The following is a 19,915-nucleotide window of genomic DNA, read 5'->3' on the forward strand; positions in this document are numbered from 1 at the left end:
AAAGTTTTTAAAGTGTCCTACCTAAAAAATATAAATAAAACCACAACCAATATATTTTATTTACAAACACACACAACTATATAATCATTATGTTGTGTCATGTCTCTTCCAGCATTACATGGTGTTTTGTAGTCTTTTGAGAAGAGTACGATATCAGCACCATATACACACTCAACATCCAGCAGCAAACCGGACGTGGGCAGGCCCCACAATCCCCATGCCACACAAAACGATATTCTATACAAGCATACAAAAATTTTGAAGAGGGGAATATATATATTCAACTCACATATATACAGATACAACGCATGCACACATCAATACACAAACATAGTTCTACAATCATGAAAACAACACCAAGCACAGCTTTACGTTTCAAATATTAATTTTTCTACATCAGTTCTGCCTTGGCGCTTATAAAGTAAGCATCATTATCATTCATTCTTACTAATAACAACTTGGTTAATCATTTATGCCGATGCAATTATCACGAAATATGAATAATGTTTTTATTATTTTATATTCATAAATGAAAAAATACAAATAAAATATGTAAAATTATATTCATCACAATATTTTTCTTTTTTTTATCTGAATAACAAATATATGAGTCATATCAATTTTTAAAAAAATGTTCAAGTGAAATTTTGCATTACACAGTTTGAATTCAAAGTGCCTTGTGAGTTAATATTATGTATCATTGATTCATAAAATTGTGTGTCAATTGGAATTTTCTGCTGTCGTAATTGCATGTTAAAAGTGACTCGACAACGTTTGTTATTATTCATTTTTTTTTTTTCTCTGTACAATTATTTTTAAGTATAGGGAAGATACAAGTAATTCTATAAAAGGGTTATTAAGTGTCTGGTTTTTTGTTTTTTTTTTTGTGTGTGTGAATTTGCTAATATAAATTGAGGATTTTTTGAAAATTATTAAAATCCAAGGTATGGTATAAAATATTGAATTTGAATGTTTTTTTTTTCATCAAGACAGAGAATTTCGATTGTTCCTACACGAATATTTAATTTTTTTTTATTATTATTCTATTGTTTTACGTATACCTGACTGTGTGATGTTTAATTTTACACCTTTTGTCTGTCACGTGTTAGTTTTTTTTCTCTGTTTAATTCTATAATAGAATGTTTATATTTGCATTAAGCCGAGACAATTTATCTTGAGTATTTTTATTTTATACTTTTGTTAGTATTTCATACGTACCCATATATGAGGCAATCCATCTAAAATTGTTTCTTTAAATGATTTGTGTGGTTTTAAAATTCATTTAAAATTGATAGAAATGATTTTTGGAATTTTCAAATAACATATATTCAAAATAATTATTTCGTTTCTCAATCCTGTTCGCACAATAAAAAAAAAACTTAATTGTCAAAAACTAAACAAAATTACGGTTTTTTTTTTAACTCTTAAACTTTTATAAAAATAATAATTTGAAATTTGTGTATTGGCAGATTCCAAGGTCACATAATGAAAAAAAGATTTTGAATATAAACATTATCAATAATTAAGTGTTATAAATAAATTAGGTACCTTTTTCCATAAAATTAGAGTCATACTCTTGTATCTAACATAGATTTTTTTTTTTGGTCAAATAAATTCAAAGAGTAATTGAAAGGAACCAATAATTTGTTTACATAAAAGTTTTTACTTCTCGTCAATACTTAAAAGTGTAGAAAAAAACACTCAAACTCATCGGGGAATTTTTATACCCATTTATTTTAAATGAATTGCCCCATATACGATTATATTTTTTTATATAAAAACGATCCATTAAATTTTACTCAAACAAAAGATTAAAATAATATATTTATCAATTGATTTATGATTATTATGATGTTATTTTGAGCTCTCAATAATTTATTTATCCGTGTATTTATCGAATTTCAATTTTTTTTCTTGTTGTCTTGAATGAAGGCGATAAGCAATGCTGAAACACGTATCAGTATCACCATGGCGAGGGAGATCCGACAGTGTGAGTCTAGCATCAAGTAGTGGTGATACAAGCAGTTGTGAAAGCGGAAGTCCAACTCCAGCTCACACACCACCGCCCTCGAGGGCATCATCATGTGCATCACTTGCACCCCTTAATGGCCTCTCAAGCTTTTCACCTGCTGACAATGGACCACAACAGGTACCTTTGATTCTTTTCTATTTCATCTTTCTTTTATTTATTTATTTTTTTCTACCTACTTTTTTTATTCTTTTTTCCATCTATTTTCTCTCTCACTCACTCTTATTCATTTCCTCTCGAATTTATTGAGCTATATTTTTTATTCCATTTTTTTTGCCTTCTATTATATAAATTTTTGATGGAAAAAAAAAAAACAAATTTTTTATCTTCTTTACAGTCATTTCACGACAATTTGTATCATATTTTACTTCCTTTACGAATATATATATATTTATATCATTGCCGTTTTTTCTCGTTTTATACTCAACAATGTTGGTAAAATAAATTTTTAAAAATCAGAGAATAAAAAAAATATTATTTATTCTTTCAAATCTTTTGCGTGGGAAAGTTTCAAAGCAATATGGGAGTTTGGATATATTTGTTGCAGTTGCGAAAAAAAGAAAAAAATAAATTTATGGACCGAAACTGTCACACATGGGATTATCAGCATTAAAATAACAAAAAAAAATATGTTTTTTCTAACATGTATATGCTCTAATATTATTATCATTGAATTTTTTAATTCATATAAAAATAAAATAGAAGTTAATTTCGATTTTTTCATTCTTCGCCTTTATTTATTTATTTTTTTATTTTTTTTGTGGGTCGAAAGGAATTTTCATGTCAAATGCTTCCCCGTTGCAATTATGGGTAACCCGATTGACTTCCGTAGCTTCTCGTCCACTCTGTATACTTCCGGCCTTCAAGAGTAACTCTCCTTTCGATCGTTTCCAGCTGTCGGATTCTTGAAATCTTGGGAGAGACACATCCTGTGAGCTCGCGTGCGCGTGCGGGCGTTTTAATGAAAAATTATCTTGCATTAAAAAAAAAAATTACTTTTAAATATGGTGACAGAATTTTTTTTTTTCTTCATTAACATCCTTTCGGATACGAGATATATCTTGTTCAAAATACCAATTTTTTTATTATATATATATTTTTTTTTATTGCTATATTTTTTCTATATTAAAATAATCCATTAAACATATATACGAATTGAATATTTCTTTTTTTCTATACCAGAATGATGGTCAAATGTTTCCATTTTTATACATATCACATATGCTTACATTTTACATTACATGATTCCATTTCGTTTTTTCAATTTTTTTCCGATAAAGAACAGTTTTTTTTTTAACGAAAATATTTTCACGAACGATTTTTCAAGTTTTTCCAGCAGGGAATTTTTCCATCTTATAATAAGCTACATATAATGAATAGCAAAAAAAACAGTGTTATAAAGGATTATCTAATCTTCGTTTTCAGTTTAGATGAAAACGATTTATTTTTCGATTTATTTAATTTTTTTTTTTATTCTGAAACACTGAAATATATATATACAATCGCAAAAGTTTTTCTGGTTCAGCCATCTGGCATAATTATGGTCCCGCCTCTTTAAAAAATTGCGTCAAAACCAGAAGCAACAGATGAACCACTTTTCTTTTTCTTTTTTACTCTTTTTTTATAAATTTTTTTCTTTTCATAAATATGGGTTCTATATACAAAAGTATTCTCGCAGTCAACGGACTTACTAAAAAGCTTCAATTATATATATATTTTTACCACTTCTCTGCCAATTTCATTAGTCTTCATATATTCTCATTCATCAAAAATATATACAATAAAAAATACACGCATCTTTAAAGGATATGAATAATAATAGAAATACTCTGAAAAAAGCTAATAAGAAAAAAAAAATTTAACAAAAGTAAAGGAAAGTTTGCGTGAGATTTTTTGTACAGTATCGTGGCCTGGGACACAGAAAAAAAGTGAGCATAAATTCAATATACATGAATAAAAAGACTATAGGTAGAAAGCTTTTGGGAATTCACATAAATATATTTTTTTTTTGGTTTTATCCCAAATCACGCAATACAGGATGAAGATTTTCAATATTCTGTTTTATTATCAGTATATATCAATATATTAGTGTAGTTGTGATTGTAATGGTAAAGGAAATACTAAAAAAAAACAACAGAAGTCATAAAATAACTTTTTTTATGATATATTAAAAAAGTCAAGGAATTGACACATGCTTCACTGGAAATAATTTCACACATTCCTTAGGTTCAATGTATATTTAATTTTCTTAGTATATAAGAATTAATTCTTGGCAAGTGTTTCAAGGTCAATTTAAAAAACATTCGAGACTTATTGACATTTGGTTAAGTGAGATCAAACTGTCGGGTTAAACGATCATATATACGTCTTTGTTCACAAAATTAACAATTATGTCCCAAAAAAAATTATATAAAAAAAGGTGGAATATTCTAAAAATAATATGCTCACTTTTGTTTTTATGGAAGGGAAAAAAATTATAACACTACACCAAAAACACTGAATTAATATTTTTTAATTTATAAATTTAATACAATAATAACGAATTATAATTTTTGATTGTTTAATATAAAACGTATTTAATCATCACAATGAATCATCTAACTTAATTCAGGGGATAAATAAAAAGCAGCGACAAAAATTTAAAAGTAAAAAAAAGAAACCGATCAACAACAGAAATAACCTTGATAAATTAATAATAAATATAAAAAATTGATTAAAAAAGGGCATGTGTTATATCCTGGTATATATGATAGCAGTATATCAAGTGATGCGGGTCCTGCTGTTATATATATATTCATATATATGTAATTTGATGTCGGTGTCCCTAGGGCCATCTATAAATTCTGTGTGTGCGATAATGCAACCGGATGCGCGTAATCTCACGTATTAAAATTACGCTGTGTTCATATCATAATCAGGCGACATAAAAATTAAGAAAAAAAAAACGTAAAATCCAGCATGGTTATTAAAACCACGTTTTTTTCATATGTGTTTATGCATCAGAAAAGAGACTCGTGCGTTTAAATAAATGCTTCTTTTTCTATGAAAATAAAGAAATTGAAAAAAAACAAACGAAATTAACAAAAGCTAGTGTGTGCGGGAGACTGAAACTTTCTGGAAGTTTGAAATTAGTCATGCGTAGATGTATGTCATTTATGTTTATATATATATTTGTATGTACCTCATTTAAAACAATCAGCTTGATGTGACGCAGTGGACTGACTGAATAATATGACTGGCGTAAGCATTACTATATAGTTGAAACACTCTGTGTACTACTATAGCCATCATACACAGACCAAGCAAGTAAAGGAAGATGCAATTAAGCCAAGTCGTATCCGCTTTATTTGTACTGATGTACTATACTATAATGCCACATTTAAAATGATAATAACAATAAAATAATGAGTGATTCTAATATCATTTAAAAAAAACACAGGATTAATATTCAGCTTGATATATATATAAAGTGTCCCATTTTAGAGTGTTCTTAAGCGATTTCTCTAAATACACGATATTGATGATTATTTTTTGGATAAAAAAATATACTCCTGGTTATGTAAAAATGTCAAATTAATAATTATAACCCTGGTTAAAATATTTTACTGAATTCTTATATTACCAATAATTGAAACTTTTTGTTTTTGCTTACATAATTTAAAGTCTGATTTTTTGAAGGAGGTTTTAGCTGAAGAATCTCCCGAGTAGAAAAATGTTCAGATTTCCCTATTTGACACCTGATCCTCGCATCTGAAACGGTCAACGGATCAGGTTGTCTTATTTCAAGAGTCTTGATCCAAATAGATCAAGATACTTTAACTTATCCTGAATAGGATTGCCTGACTCCAACATGAACAGAAAAAGATCAGTATGCCTTGATTTATCCTGAATATAATGGTTGTCTGACCAGAATCCCATCAGGATAAATTATTTTAAAAATTTTATATTGCAGGAAAGGATTAGGATCTCCTAACTCATCCTGACCAGGGCCCTATCATAATAAGTTATTTTGAATTATATATATTTCAGTAAGATTTCCTGTTTACGATATCATTAGTTAAACCTCAATACATACTGAACAGAGTATCCGGATCCAATCCTGACCAGAATACGAATTACCATCAGGATAAATTTATCAAATGAATCTTTTTTTTTTCAAGTTAACTATAATATAAATTTATTTTTGTGAAATCATATTATTATTATTATTCTAAATAATTATTAACTATATAACTGTTTAAAAAAATAAAAAAAGTTAAAAATCAACAATTCAATAACTTGGTATATATTTTTTTTTTTTTTGATTCGGGTAGAAACACTTTTAACGTTATAATCAGAAGTTTTGAGAACTTAATGTCCCTTTTAACTAACGTAGTTTATGCATGCATGCGAAAAAATCATACCAATCATCGATAGTCGAGTTGCCAAACGTACTAAAGCCCGTCAGTAGTAATCGGAAAGTCGAGGGATCGCGGCCCGCTTGCGGTAATAATTTAAGTCGTTTAGTTAAACAATATTTCCTTCATCATTTTGCATTGATTCAATGAATAAATAAATTAATAAACAAACAACGAAATAAGAATAACTTTTCTCTTCAATTTATTTATAATATTTTTCATTAATCATTTTTGGTTCAGGTTTCCTGATCTGTTCCTGACCAGGTATACTTATTCTAACCTAACAATCTGGTCAAGTATCCTGACACGATTCGGATCAGGCTCTTAAAATTAAGCGTTACATAGTACCCGAGTGTAAATTTCAGTCCGATTCGGATCCAGGTCGGATCCGGTTTACCTGATTACATATCCGAATCGGATCAGGCTGGCCGGATCCGATTCGGACTGAAAATGTAACGCCGGCTAGGCTCCGGATCGGATCCAGTTACAATAAGGACACCGTGGCTAAATCGGATACCAAATTATGTATCCGAAATTACATTTAAATTGGATCCGATTTTACATCCAAATCAGATCCGATTTTATGCTTAAACTGGATCCGAATTTATATTTATACCGGACCCGAATTTTGTTTTAAAAAAATTTTGACTTAAAAAAAAAAAATATATATATATTTGCTTTTTTCAATTATTTCTTTTAACAATCGATTGCATATCATTATTAACAATATTTTTATCTTAGAAAATTCAACCTAAACTAAACTAAAATTCCGGATTTTGCGGAGATCGATCTCTGGGCTATTCTGTTCAAAGTCGGCAACTCTATCCTATTGACCACGGCGGCGTACATGGAATCGATGAAATCAAAAGTCCTTTACCCGAGTGGAAAAATTTTCAGGATGCCCTATTTGACCTCAAACCCTGATCAGAAACGGATCAGGATTCCTTATTCAGGGAACCTGACTCATTCCTGACCCGAACCTGGTCAGGACGCCTTACGATTTCCTTAAGTCAGGTAACCTTATTCAATCCTGTTCAGGAAAAGAACAGGAAACCTTGACGTATCCTGAATAAGGTTTCCTGAACAGATTCTGACCAGGATATTATCAGGAAAAATTTATCAAATAAATTAATTTTTTTTATTCAGTTTTCCTGTTCAGGAAAGGAACAGGAAACCTGAACGTATCCTGAATAAGGTTTCCTGAACAGATTCTGACCAGGATATTATCAGGAAAAATTTATCAAATAATTTAATTTTTTTTATTCAGTTTTCCTGTTCAGGAAAGGAACAGGAAACCTGAACGTATCCTGAATAAGGTTTCCTGAACAGATTCTGACCAGGATATTATCAGGAAAAATTTATCAAATAATTTAATTTTTTTTATTCAGTTTTCCTGTTCAGGAAAGGAACAGGAAACCTGAACGTTACCTGAATAAGGTTTCCTGAACAGATTCTGACCAGGATACTATCAGGAAAAATTTATCAAATAAATTAATTTTTTTTATTCAGTTTTCCTGTTCAGAATAGGAACAGGAAACCTGAACGTTACCTGAATAAGGTTTCCTGAACAGATTCTGACCAGGATATTATTAGGAAAAATTTATCAAATAATTTAATTTTTTTTATTCAGTTTTCCTGTTCAGGGAAGGAACAGGAAACCTGAACGTATCCTGAATAAGGTTTCCTGAACAGATTCTGACCAGAATATTATCAGGAAAAATATTTATTATTATAATAAATATTTATTTATTATTATAATTTTAATTCTAAAACAAAATGACAAGGGACAATTTAACAAATTGTTATATTTTATTTTTACGTTAAATTAACGTCGCAAATTCTAATTCAAGTTTTTTTTAGCTGATGTAATTTATGAAAGCAAAAAATCACATCAGATCATCGATAGACGGCATGGCCGCGCGTGTTAAGGCCCGTAGTTGTAATCTGAAAGTTCCGAGTTCGCGTCCCGCTAGTGGTTAGGTAATTTAAGTTATGTTAGGTATATACAATCTTATCGTTCAATCTGTTTCATCAATAACATTGCTATAGTAAATTAGTTACAAAACATCAATTAATAAAAAACAATTTTTTTTTTAAAATTACTTGATCGATTTCAGATCAGGAATCCTGTTCCATTCCTGATCAGGTATCCTGGTCAGGTTTCCTGATCCGATTCTGATCAGAATCCTAAAAAAAAGCGTTACATTCTGATCCGTTCCTGAACAGGATTCCTGGTTATATTCTAGTCAGGAATCCTGATCCATTCCTGTTCAGGTATCCTGGCTCTAACCCTACAATCTGGCCAGGTTTCCTGATCCGGTTCTGATCAGAATCCTAAAAAAGAGCGTTACATTCTGATCCGTTCCTGAACAGGATTCCTGATCCGGTCCTGATTTGAAATCAGGTTCCCTGATCCGGTTCTGATCAGAACCTTAACTAAATTTCCACTCGGGTACAAGTGTAGAAAGTTATTTCAAAATTACAATAGAAAAACTTGATATGATTAATACTATAGATATATATGCAACAATGTATTTATTATTATCAAAAAACAAAATGACATTCTGAAATTAATTTTTTTTTTTTTTTTTTTTTCAAATACTTCTAAGTTGGATCCGTTTCAAATCAGTAAAAACCAGATCCGGTTAGCCTCAGCCAAACCTGACCAAACCCGGAGATAACTTTGAAAAAAAAAAAATAAGGTCCCAGGTAGGATCCCACACGGGTGAACGGCCGTGCCAGGCTTGTTACAAGCTTGTGTTTCCTAGCCTTGGTGGACTAGAATGTGCCTAGCTTGGCACAGAGAATTTTTCCAGTCATTGCACAAGACTTGTTGTATCGCACCACGTATCCAAATATACCACGATAATTTCACAAGGGTTGTAAGGCCTTATGTTTGATACAGGGCTATCAAAGGATGTGGAGGATAGGTTGTAAATTGAAATAATAGGAATAACACTTTAAATAAATCCAAACACTGTGGCTTAAATTCTATTAATATATTCACTTTATTATTTCACTAAAATTATAATTAATTGTATTGTATATTGTATATTGAGTTGACTCTAAAAAGTGTTGTCATGGACAGACACTACTATTTTATATTGTAAGTATAAAGAAATCCCGTTGTACGCGAATCAATATTAATTAGAGATGTTACGTAAACGAGTGTTGAAGAGCAACTGATTTCTCAGTTTGTTGAAAATTGTTAAGTCCAAAAAATGGGTGTATACTTAGTTAAAAATTAGTTTAATTGGTCAAAATTAGTTCAAGAGAGGGGTAAAACTAGGAATTTAGTAGGTGGTGGGATTTTAGACATAAAATTGGGCCTTGTGTGTCCAAAGGTGACATAAAAATACCATGTGTAAACAAAAAATATAGATTTTACGACCGGAAAGTCCAAGACGTTTTCATAAATTTAGTTTATTTTAAAAAGTTATAAATTTACTTTTTTATTGTCGATTTTACGATCATTCTGTGTATCGAAAATACGTTAGTGCAGTTGTTTGACAGATGTGAGATTTTCTCTAATTCTTGACAAATAATGTTTTAAAAAATATGTTATAATAGTACCAAAGAGAAACTTGAGTTTATGGTTTTATTTGTTACGTGATTTTTACTCAAAAAATCTATGCATGAGTTGACCATGTGTGGGAATATTCGAGTTTGTAAAAAGCTATTAAAAAGTACATAAATTAAATCGTTGTTTAAAATATTTTAGAAAAAATATAAACCAAAATTGTTAGTCATATGTTATTTGAAATTGTATGATCTCGTGATCTAGCCATAAAAAACAGAGTAATGTTTAAAACTTATCAACTTATTGTATTTTGTTTAAAAAATAAAAAGAATAAAAATCTGGTCAGTCTGGGACCGACAGACATGTGGTTCGACCCGGAACACTTGTTAATCTAGGCTTGTACCAAGCCTGTGTCAATCGGTAATTCCAAGCCTTAAACAAGGTTGAAATTTCCAAGATTGTGTCGAGCCTGTATTTATAGTCGATGCACAAGACTTGTTAGTCCAGGCTTGTAACAAGCATTTGTCAATCGTTAATTCCAAGCCTCACACAAGGTTAAAAACTCCAAGCTCGTGTCAAGCCTGTATTTACAGTCATTGCACAAGACTTGTGTCAGGGTACCAAGCCTGTGTTAATCGTTAGTTCCAAGCCTCACACAAGATTAAAAATTTCAAGGTTGTGTCAAGCCTGTTTTTCCAGTCACTAGACAAGCCTTGTTAATCCAGGCTCGACACAAGACTGTCCTCTTGATTTTTCCCGCCCTCACACGAGCCTCGTAATACAGCTTTGTTTCAAGCTGGTGCCCATTGTTTCACCAAGCCCGACACGAGACTCGACTTATGCATATATTTAACTCAAAAAAAAAAAATTATACTAATTAGATATATAAATTTAATATAAATTTCAAATAAAAATTATCAGGCTTCGACTATTGTGTGAGGCATTCGCGAGGACTGTGTGTTTAGTCTCAATAGAATTTATTTATATAAAAAATTTTGACGACCACTTTTATCAATACCCCGATGGTCGACATGATAGTGCATTGGACTTCCACGTGAGAGGCCCCGGATCGATCCCGCGTCGCGTCCCTAGTTTTTCGTTTGATTATTATCGTTTAATAGAATTGTCTGAATTAAAAAATAACAATGTCGGAATTATTAAATTAACAATAATAATAGATTAACCATAATAATTTATTTATATTTTTTTAAAAATTGTTTTTGGAAGCTTGAGTCAAGCCCGAGGCACAAGCCTTGGCACAAGGCTGGAATACGAGTCTTGACACGAGGCTGGGACACGAGCCTTGGCACAAGGCTTGTCATCAAGCTTGTAACATAGGCACATTTCCAATCACTTAACAACCTTGGCACAAGCTTGTAGCACAAGCTAGACACAAGCATGTAACCCTTGTGCCAGGCCTGGCACAATCGTTTACTCCTACCTGGGGTCCGATTAAACTCCGGCAATCCGGATCCGATTCAGATCAGGATAGAGTAAGGAAAATTGGATCCGGTTAGCCTTAGCCAAACCTGACTTAACCCGGAGATAACTTTGAAAAAAAAAATAAAGTCCGATTAAAGTCCGGCAATCTGGATCCGATTCAGATCCGGAAAGAGTAAAGAAAGCCGGATCCGGTTAGTTTTAGCCATAACGGATCCGAAAAGGGTCAGGAAACCCGGATCCGGATTACCTTAGCCATACTGGATCCGATTCGGATCAGGATCCGGCTAAGCCGGATTCAATTTCCACTCGGGTGATCCGTTTCTCACCAGTTTGTCTGAAAGGATTCTCCGTGATAAAATCTACAACTAGAGCCGTACTCGAAATTTTCTATAATAAATCTTTTCTCATAATCAGCAATTGAGTATACTGTTAAAAATGTCAGTCTGAAATTCACTGCACAAAATTCGTAGAGGGATTAATTTTTTATTAACAAAATCATTTTTAAATTTTACATAACCACTTTTGTAACTTACTAAATTTATCGAAAAGACTCTAAGGGCACTCGAACCTACATGCCTAACTAACTAACGCTCTACTGCTGCACCATCGGGGTGACTTGTAAATTGAAGTTTTTTTTGTTGAAAGATTAAAGAATTTTAACAAATAAAATTTCTGCTACTGTACAATAATTTTTATGTAAAATGCTAGAATTTTACTTGACAATTACAGCACAAGACAAAATTACAGTACCCAATTTTGAAATTTAATGTTCGATATTAGAATTTTAGTGCATAACGTACTTAAAATGTACATGAAATTTAGGTTTATTTTTAACAGTGTAATTTATAAAATAAAAATAACCAAAATGAAATCATTCAATGTGTTTCTTTGTCTAAATAACTTATAGGAAATTTCCTAAAGAATTTTTTGATTATAATACGGGTTTTTTAGTTAATTAATTAAACAATGAATAAAGATTTAAACAATGACTTTTTTTTCATCATTTTTTTGCAGTGAGCATGCGTACTAGTGAGGTATAACTCATTCTCAAGTATCATATCACATGACTACCCATGTAAAAACTTAAAGGTAGGCTTAAAAAATGTAGGCACTGATTGATTATTATTTTTTTAATTTGAGGTTAGAGTTCATTTTTAAATATTAAAAAAATATGAAAAGTATTTAGTGATTATTTCAAGTCGATTTTGAAAAAAAATTTGACTCATTTTTTTTATACAGTTTAAACACGTCATCCCACCAGAGTAGTGAAAATTTTCAATTTTCATGTTATCAATATAGTCTAACCCGTTCTTTATCAGCCTTTTTTTTTTATTTTGTATTTTAATGGGCTTTTCTTGAAACACTCTAATTGAAATTTTTTTTTGAAAAGCCTTTATAGGGTTTAAAGACAGAAGTTTGGAAAAGACATAAAAAATTTTGTTCAATTTAACAAATGGTGGAACTATGGACATAAGTTTTTTATTTTGGATATATAAGGGGTTGATATTGTCTTGGTTTGTCTAGTGGATCATTATAGCACATATTGTACCAAGAGGCTTCGGATATATTTTCAACAACATCTGTCATCATTTCCTCTCTACTCTTACAAATTTTAAAATCGTGAGCACGTGCCAAGAGCACCAAGATGAGGCCCCAAAGACGACAGGATGTACATTCGATATTATATAGAGGAAAAACAAAAGGTGTTTCTCTTCATTCAACTGTAATAGTAAACTTCATACACCCATCATTTTTTAAAACCATATATACTTATCCCCCTGTATTTTATTATATGGGTCTGACTTTTTTTTAAATATACTTAAAAAATGCACATGTGGCAAAATACTTTATTTTTTTTTTTAAGAAAAGACCCTTTCTGTTATCATTGTTTTTTTTTTATTTTCAAAATATATTTCAATTTTTTTTTATTCTAAAACTTTTTTATTTTTATAACTAATCCAGATATATGTTGGAATTTTTATTTTTACTAAAAGTTATATATATTATGCGTGAAAATAATAAAATAAATAACGAAAAAAAAAAAAAAAAAAATTGTGAATAATAGGTTGAAAAAACAGGAAGACAAATAAAAATAGAATTTACATCGATAAATTTTATGTTGGCCAATCGTGATGACATCGAGAGACGGGATCGAGAGACGGTATCAAAATAAATATATACATATAATCTGATTATATTTTATTTATTTATGATCATTGAATGTCATTATTTAATTTTTGTTTTTTACTTAAATTTTATTGTTAAATTTCATGTCCCAACGGGGATTCGAGCCTGCAACTTCTGAAACGACCAGACTGCAGCCTAAATTTAGAACTCATGCTTTAACACGCAGGACCAATTTTATAAATTAAGAACTCGGAAAAAAAATATCATTTCAGTTACAAGTTGATCCAAATTAGTGTCATTTATTTTATTGAATAGAAATGAAAGGAAAAAACTATAGTTAAGGAAAATATGTAATCTTGAAATCATATATATCTACGGTCAAATTGTTTTTTCGGGTTACATCAATTCTTTGACTATATCTTTTCCTCGATATTTTGATTTATAAAAATAAATTACAAGCTTGCTTGTGATTAATTTAATTAACAAATCAAAATACTATTAGCAAACTATATAGCTAAGGAATCAATGTAGCCATAGAGAAATTATGTGGTGAGTTACATCGATTTAATTTGATATGGTAACACAGTACTGTAAAAACAAAAATGATATTTGTTTCAATTTACATTAAACAAGTGTCCCGTAATATTTACGGGATACTTTTTAGAGATATAAGGGTCTTTAAGAAATAAATTACGAACCACATGGTAAAAATAAATCGGTTCAATGATAACTCTCATGTCAAGTATGAAATAAGTAAGTTTACCGTAAATATCTCAGTCTGCAATCAAATTATCTATAAAACCATAGTAAATAAATAAGAGAATGGATTTTATTGAGTCACAACGTAAATAGAATTACAAACTGTGTATATTGTTTCGAAAAATCAGGAAATAACTGCCGGGTTTGTCACTCCAATCTCACCTTTCGTGGTTACCCTGTATATGTTCACAAAAAAATTCTCTCCGTATATATATACGATGAAAGCATTTGATTACTCCGTATACATAATAAAAAAAAATAATAAATAATAAAATTAAATTAATTACAGTTGTCAAATTGTATATGATGCAAAGATGCAAAGCAATGCAAAGTTCAGAATAAGTCTTAGCTGTGTATTTGCTTTCAATTCTTTGTTTTTTTTTTTTTTTTTGTATTGTTTCAAGGAAATTTCGTGCGAAAATAATTCAAACATTATGGCAGCTATATATACAGTGCCGGAAACACTGATAATTCTCAACTACCTCCCAGGCTTTCATATATATATATATATATATATGTATGTACATGCTAGTTTATGTGGGTAACAACAGAGCCACAAATGTTTTTATCTGTATATATGACGATTAAAACTATTGTCTTGACTAAAAGAATAAAATTTGTTGGAAGATAACAAGATGTCTCATCTGGGAATATAATAATAAAAAAAATAATTACATAGTCACGAATTTGAAAGTTATATTTTTTATACAAATAATATCTTAATTATTCATTATCGTGTTATTTGTTTATTTTAATTTTAATTACTTGAATTTTTATTTTTTTATAATTTTTACAATGTCTATAATTTTATTTAATTTTTTTTTCCAGTTTTAATTTTTATATAAAACACGTATATATTTTATTCATTTAAACAAAATTTTTTTGATTGTTTTTATAAACCTGGAGTGTGATAACAATTGAATAAACATATTCAATTTAAATTTTATTCAGACATCTTTGAAATTGATTAGTCGTTTTGTTTTGTCTACTCATCAGTAATTTGACATGAGACAAACACGATTATAATATATCCAGACTTTTTAATTTCTCATAACGATACGAGACACCAAAATTTAAATTTATTATTATTAGTATAATAATAATAAATATTACATATTATTAAACTTATTGAACTTTAATTTATTTATACAGACTTCGTTTTTTTAAGGAAGATGTAGAATAAACATTATTATTTAGTGTAGTAACTTGTCTTTCGTTAAGTTATTTAAATTTTCAACAGATATTTCTGGAATTTAATCACGAAGGACAAAAAAACAAACATTTTCCCAAAAAAATTTATTTTAATTTTCATTCTAGTAATTCATTACGAAGTGGTTTGAAATGCGCAGTCATCTTTCGACATAATTAGTTTAATACAGAATAATGGGAACAATTTTGTGTTCACACGAACTGTTTTTTTTATTTTTAATTATTATTCATGAGAAAACTAACAATATAATCAACCTCATTTTAGTACATATTTATATATAGAAAATATTTTTCCTAAATTTATCATAATTCCGAACACAAAATAACTGAAATTAATTCTATAAATATTATATTCTTTTAACAAAAATAATAACGATAATAATAATGATAATAATTTTTCTAAAGTATTTAAACAATAGAACATAAAATAATTCAATAATAAATATTTAAAATTATTTTAATTGATAAAATGATAAATTATTCTTCTATTTAAAAAATACAAATAAATGTATTATAGAACAATGAGTAGCTGAGAAATGGAGTATAAATTATAATAATAATGATTATAAGAATCTTAATGAACCTGCTTTAAATTTAAACTTTCAAGACAATTACTTTGAATAGGTTGAATCGAAACATGAGTAAATATATTTTATCTGTTTTTCAACGAAAAAAAAACAAGGCTTTGACATAAAAATAGAGAGTAATATATAAATGAGAGGTATATAATATATAAATATATATGATCAATATACTTGTATATATATATATATAAATACAAGTATTTTAAGAGACCGGGTGTAAGATATTACGTTCACTGCAATAATCAGTTGAAGACACTTGAGACGACAACGCGACATAAGATTTTGAAAGTTTTTACACTTAAAAAGGATATGGATGCACGTGCTACAACTATCTTAGGTCTTTTTACAATCTGGCTTCTTTAACATCCTCTCTATTCGTCTCTTGATCTTTGAAATATGTTTCTTTCTTTTTTTTTGTCAAATAATAATTTTTATTTTTATACACGTGCTTCGAATTGAACCTTTCATCTTCGAACGTCGTTGACAAGATTTTATTATATAAATAATTCTATTTTATTTTTACCATGGTGAAAATAATTTTTCAACCAAAGAAAAACACAAAACAAAGTAAATCGGAGAAATTATTTGCAACAGGGTACAAATAAAAAAATTGATATGATAACTAATTTTTCTTTTTTATATTTTGCAGACAACGATAAAGGTATATGCAAATTGTTTGAGATCTGATATCGAATACAAAACATTGCCAATAACTTATCAAACGACATGCCATGAAATTGTACAAAATTTGTTAAATAAATATCGAATGAGACATCGGGACCCAAGACTATTTTATTTAACGATGGAAGTTACCGTGAGAAGAGCAAACGTCAGGACAATACTGCCACTTGATGATGATGCTAGACCAGCAATTTTACAATCGTGTCATCCTCGTGGTGATTCTAGGTATATATAAATGAATATAACTAACAAACATTTTTTTTTTTTTTATAATACAACAGTTGCTCCAATTACAATTGTTTGTTGACTAACGTTTTTTTTATTTTTTTTCTGATATTGCAGATTTTCACTGCAAACAAAACGTGGTGGGCTTGTGAAAATATATGATTGTGCTTTAATGTCTGGTGTAAGTATAGTTTAATTATATATTTCTATAATTTAAAAAAAATAATACAACATTTATTGACATAATTTGAAAAATTTAATGTCATTATTTTAAAATTACAGTCGAAATACAAAAGTCTATTGGTGTCAGAACGTACAACTGTTGATGAATTAATTCAAATGTTATTAAATTGTTATAACTCATCTGAACGAGTTGAACAATTTTCACTTTATGAAGTTTGTGAAGGAGAAGAATATCAAAGAAAATTACATCCTGACGATTCACCATTAAAAGTTACGCAAAAATGGACAAGTATAGATAGACACCTCCGCATCAGACGCAATCCTGACTACGACCCACACAGACGAAAGGTTATTATTCTCTTGATAATTTTACATCTATTTTCTCTTTTTTCATTGTCATTTAATTTTTTATAATAATTTTGTTATTGCAGAGTATGTGGGCATCAGAGTCAACGATAAGTGCAGCAATCTCCCGACTTCATTTGCACAACAGTCATCGACTTCATCACTTGTCACAACAAACAATTAATGATGGAAAACAAATGCCATCAATCACTGTGACCAATAATAATTCGCACTGCATGCTGCTACGTCAATGTCATAAAAATAATAATTGTAATAATAATAATAATAATCGACATAATCATAATTTGAATTTAAGTCAAAACATTGAAAAATCCGGAATAACAAAGCGAGAATTTATGAAACCAGATTCTAAACGTATTACAAAATTATCAAATTTATCACCACAAAGTTTACCATCAACACCACTCACGTCGACAAAAAATTTAACGACATCTAGATACATGGATTATGACAATTACTTGTACATGTGAGATTAACTTATTATTGTATTTATTTTGAAAAAATTTGAAAAAAGCCTCTGCTTTGATTTACAATTTTATTCCTTAAAATTTTTTATTTATTTATATATTTGGAAAACTCTTGAACCAATTATTTAAAAAAAAAATGTTTTGTTAATTTTTTATAGTAAACACAAAAATTAGATTAAAACATAGTGGTTATGGTTTTATTTTTAACATTTATAAAGAGAAGAGATATGAATTTATGTACTAGATCAATTTATTGAGTAATATTAATAAAGACATAACATTATACATATTGAAAAAATCCAAATTAAAGTTGATACAAAGAAAAAACTACGTCGTTAGTATTATAAGAATAAAAATAAAATATACCAAAGGTAGGATAAAAAAAAAATGTCAAGAAAAAAAACACAAAAAGTTAATGAATAAAAATTATATTGCGTTTTACATTACTATTAAATATTACCTTTGAATGTATATATATTGAAACTTTTGTCGCATATAATTAACGTAATTTATTGATGATTTATACTATATATTGTAATGGAAAAAAAAAAAACTTTTTTCATTTGACTTATAATAAAATATGTGTTATCGTAATTGTAATTTAACATTGAATTTATTTTATTGTACATGATTAAATTATTTTGGATATCTCTTTCATTTTATTTATGTACTTCATCAAAAATCTCATCACTGAGTTGTATTATGTGAACTAAAGAGTCATTGATTATGTAAATTACACGCCACATTAGGATGAGTCAACTTTAAAATAACATGAATCATTGTGAGTTGTTGAATGTACATTGCTCAAATATACATTAGATATAGTACACTCGTCACCATATCGTTCTTGACTCGCCTTCGATTTCCTGAAGAATCGTATTTAAATCTTAGGAATTTTTGGAGAAAATGTAATTTTTTTTCCAAAAATTAAACAAAACTGCTGAATATTTCAAGCTACGACTTAAAAAAGAATTAACAATAGCCGGAGTGGTAATTTTAATCAAGTTTCGATCAATATTGATTTTAAATCCATTCTTATTCAAGTCACTGGATTAAAACTTGATCAAAAAATTAAAAAAAAAATTATTATATATTTATTACTTCTCTTTTTTTCTCGTAGAGAAAAGAGAGATGTGTAGAGAGCAGGTATTTCTTATTTTCTGAAATGCGCGCCTCAAGAGACTGATCGATAGAGAAAGATGTTAATGAATATGATAATATAAGTGGGGAATTATTTACAGGGGTTTATTATTTGGTGAGATGCTAAGCATTCTTCTGTTTCTTTAAATTGTGAAGATAAATATTTATTACTGTCTGTTCTAATTCTATCATGTTCTTATTATACCATATAGTTTAAATTTTAGTTTATGATCTGGTTTAGTTTAGTTGTGTTGGTGTTTTTCAGTAAAGTTAAGTTCTTCGATTCTTCTTGCTTTTGTTATAATTGAGTTTGTATTTATTGCAGCTATTTTCAGTTCATTTATGGTCAAGTTAATGATTACTTGACTTGTATTATTATGGTTTTGTTTGTACTTGGTGTATTATTTATAATTATTGATATTTTCTAATAATATTTACCATACAGTATGGTAATATTATTTTTGATACAATATAGTAATAGTAACTGTACTTTTAACGTTTTCATGTATATACTATACCAGTATAGTAATACTTACTATACTGGTATAGTAACTAAAAATTTATAGTTTTATTACTATACGGTATAGTAAATTCAACCATACTTTTGTCGCTGTCCGAATTTACTATAAGTATAGTAATAAAAGTGCTATGCTAAAGTATTCACAGCTTTTGGATGATGCAGTATGTCCTGTTTTACCATAGCTGCCAAAAGTTAGTACAAATTCATCTGGTTTTATCTATCAGTCATTTGCCTGACCATCTCCTTACAGTTGGTGCTGGTGTAT

The 19,915-nt window shown here is 28.9% G+C and overlaps 1 protein-coding gene across 3 annotated transcripts; it reads left to right on the forward strand.

Annotated features, from left to right (window-relative positions):
* Window positions 1-323: 323 nt before the first annotated feature.
* On the forward strand, window positions 324-18,590 carry LOC122849747. 3 transcript variants are annotated; one of them, XM_044148571.1, is made up of 6 exons: window positions 324-421; window positions 1,933-2,149; window positions 16,718-16,974; window positions 17,092-17,155; window positions 17,257-17,505; window positions 17,589-18,099. In XM_044148571.1, exons 2-6 carry the CDS (start codon window positions 1,943-1,945, stop codon window positions 17,991-17,993), a joined length of 1,182 nt encoding a protein of 393 aa, XP_044004506.1. In that variant the 5' UTR covers window positions 324-421; window positions 1,933-1,942; the 3' UTR covers window positions 17,994-18,099. The 3 variants fall into 3 exon arrangements, with proteins under 3 accessions (XP_044004506.1, XP_044004491.1, XP_044004499.1); XM_044148556.1 differs by having other exon boundaries at window positions 389-944; window positions 17,589-18,590; XM_044148564.1 differs by having other exon boundaries at window positions 389-679.
* Window positions 18,591-19,915: the final 1,325 nt, after the last annotated feature.

The sequence above is a fragment of the Aphidius gifuensis genome, linkage group LG1 (genome assembly GCF_014905175.1).
Source record: "Aphidius gifuensis isolate YNYX2018 linkage group LG1, ASM1490517v1, whole genome shotgun sequence".
In the NCBI taxonomy this organism is placed as follows: Eukaryota; Metazoa; Arthropoda; class Insecta; order Hymenoptera; family Braconidae; genus Aphidius; species Aphidius gifuensis.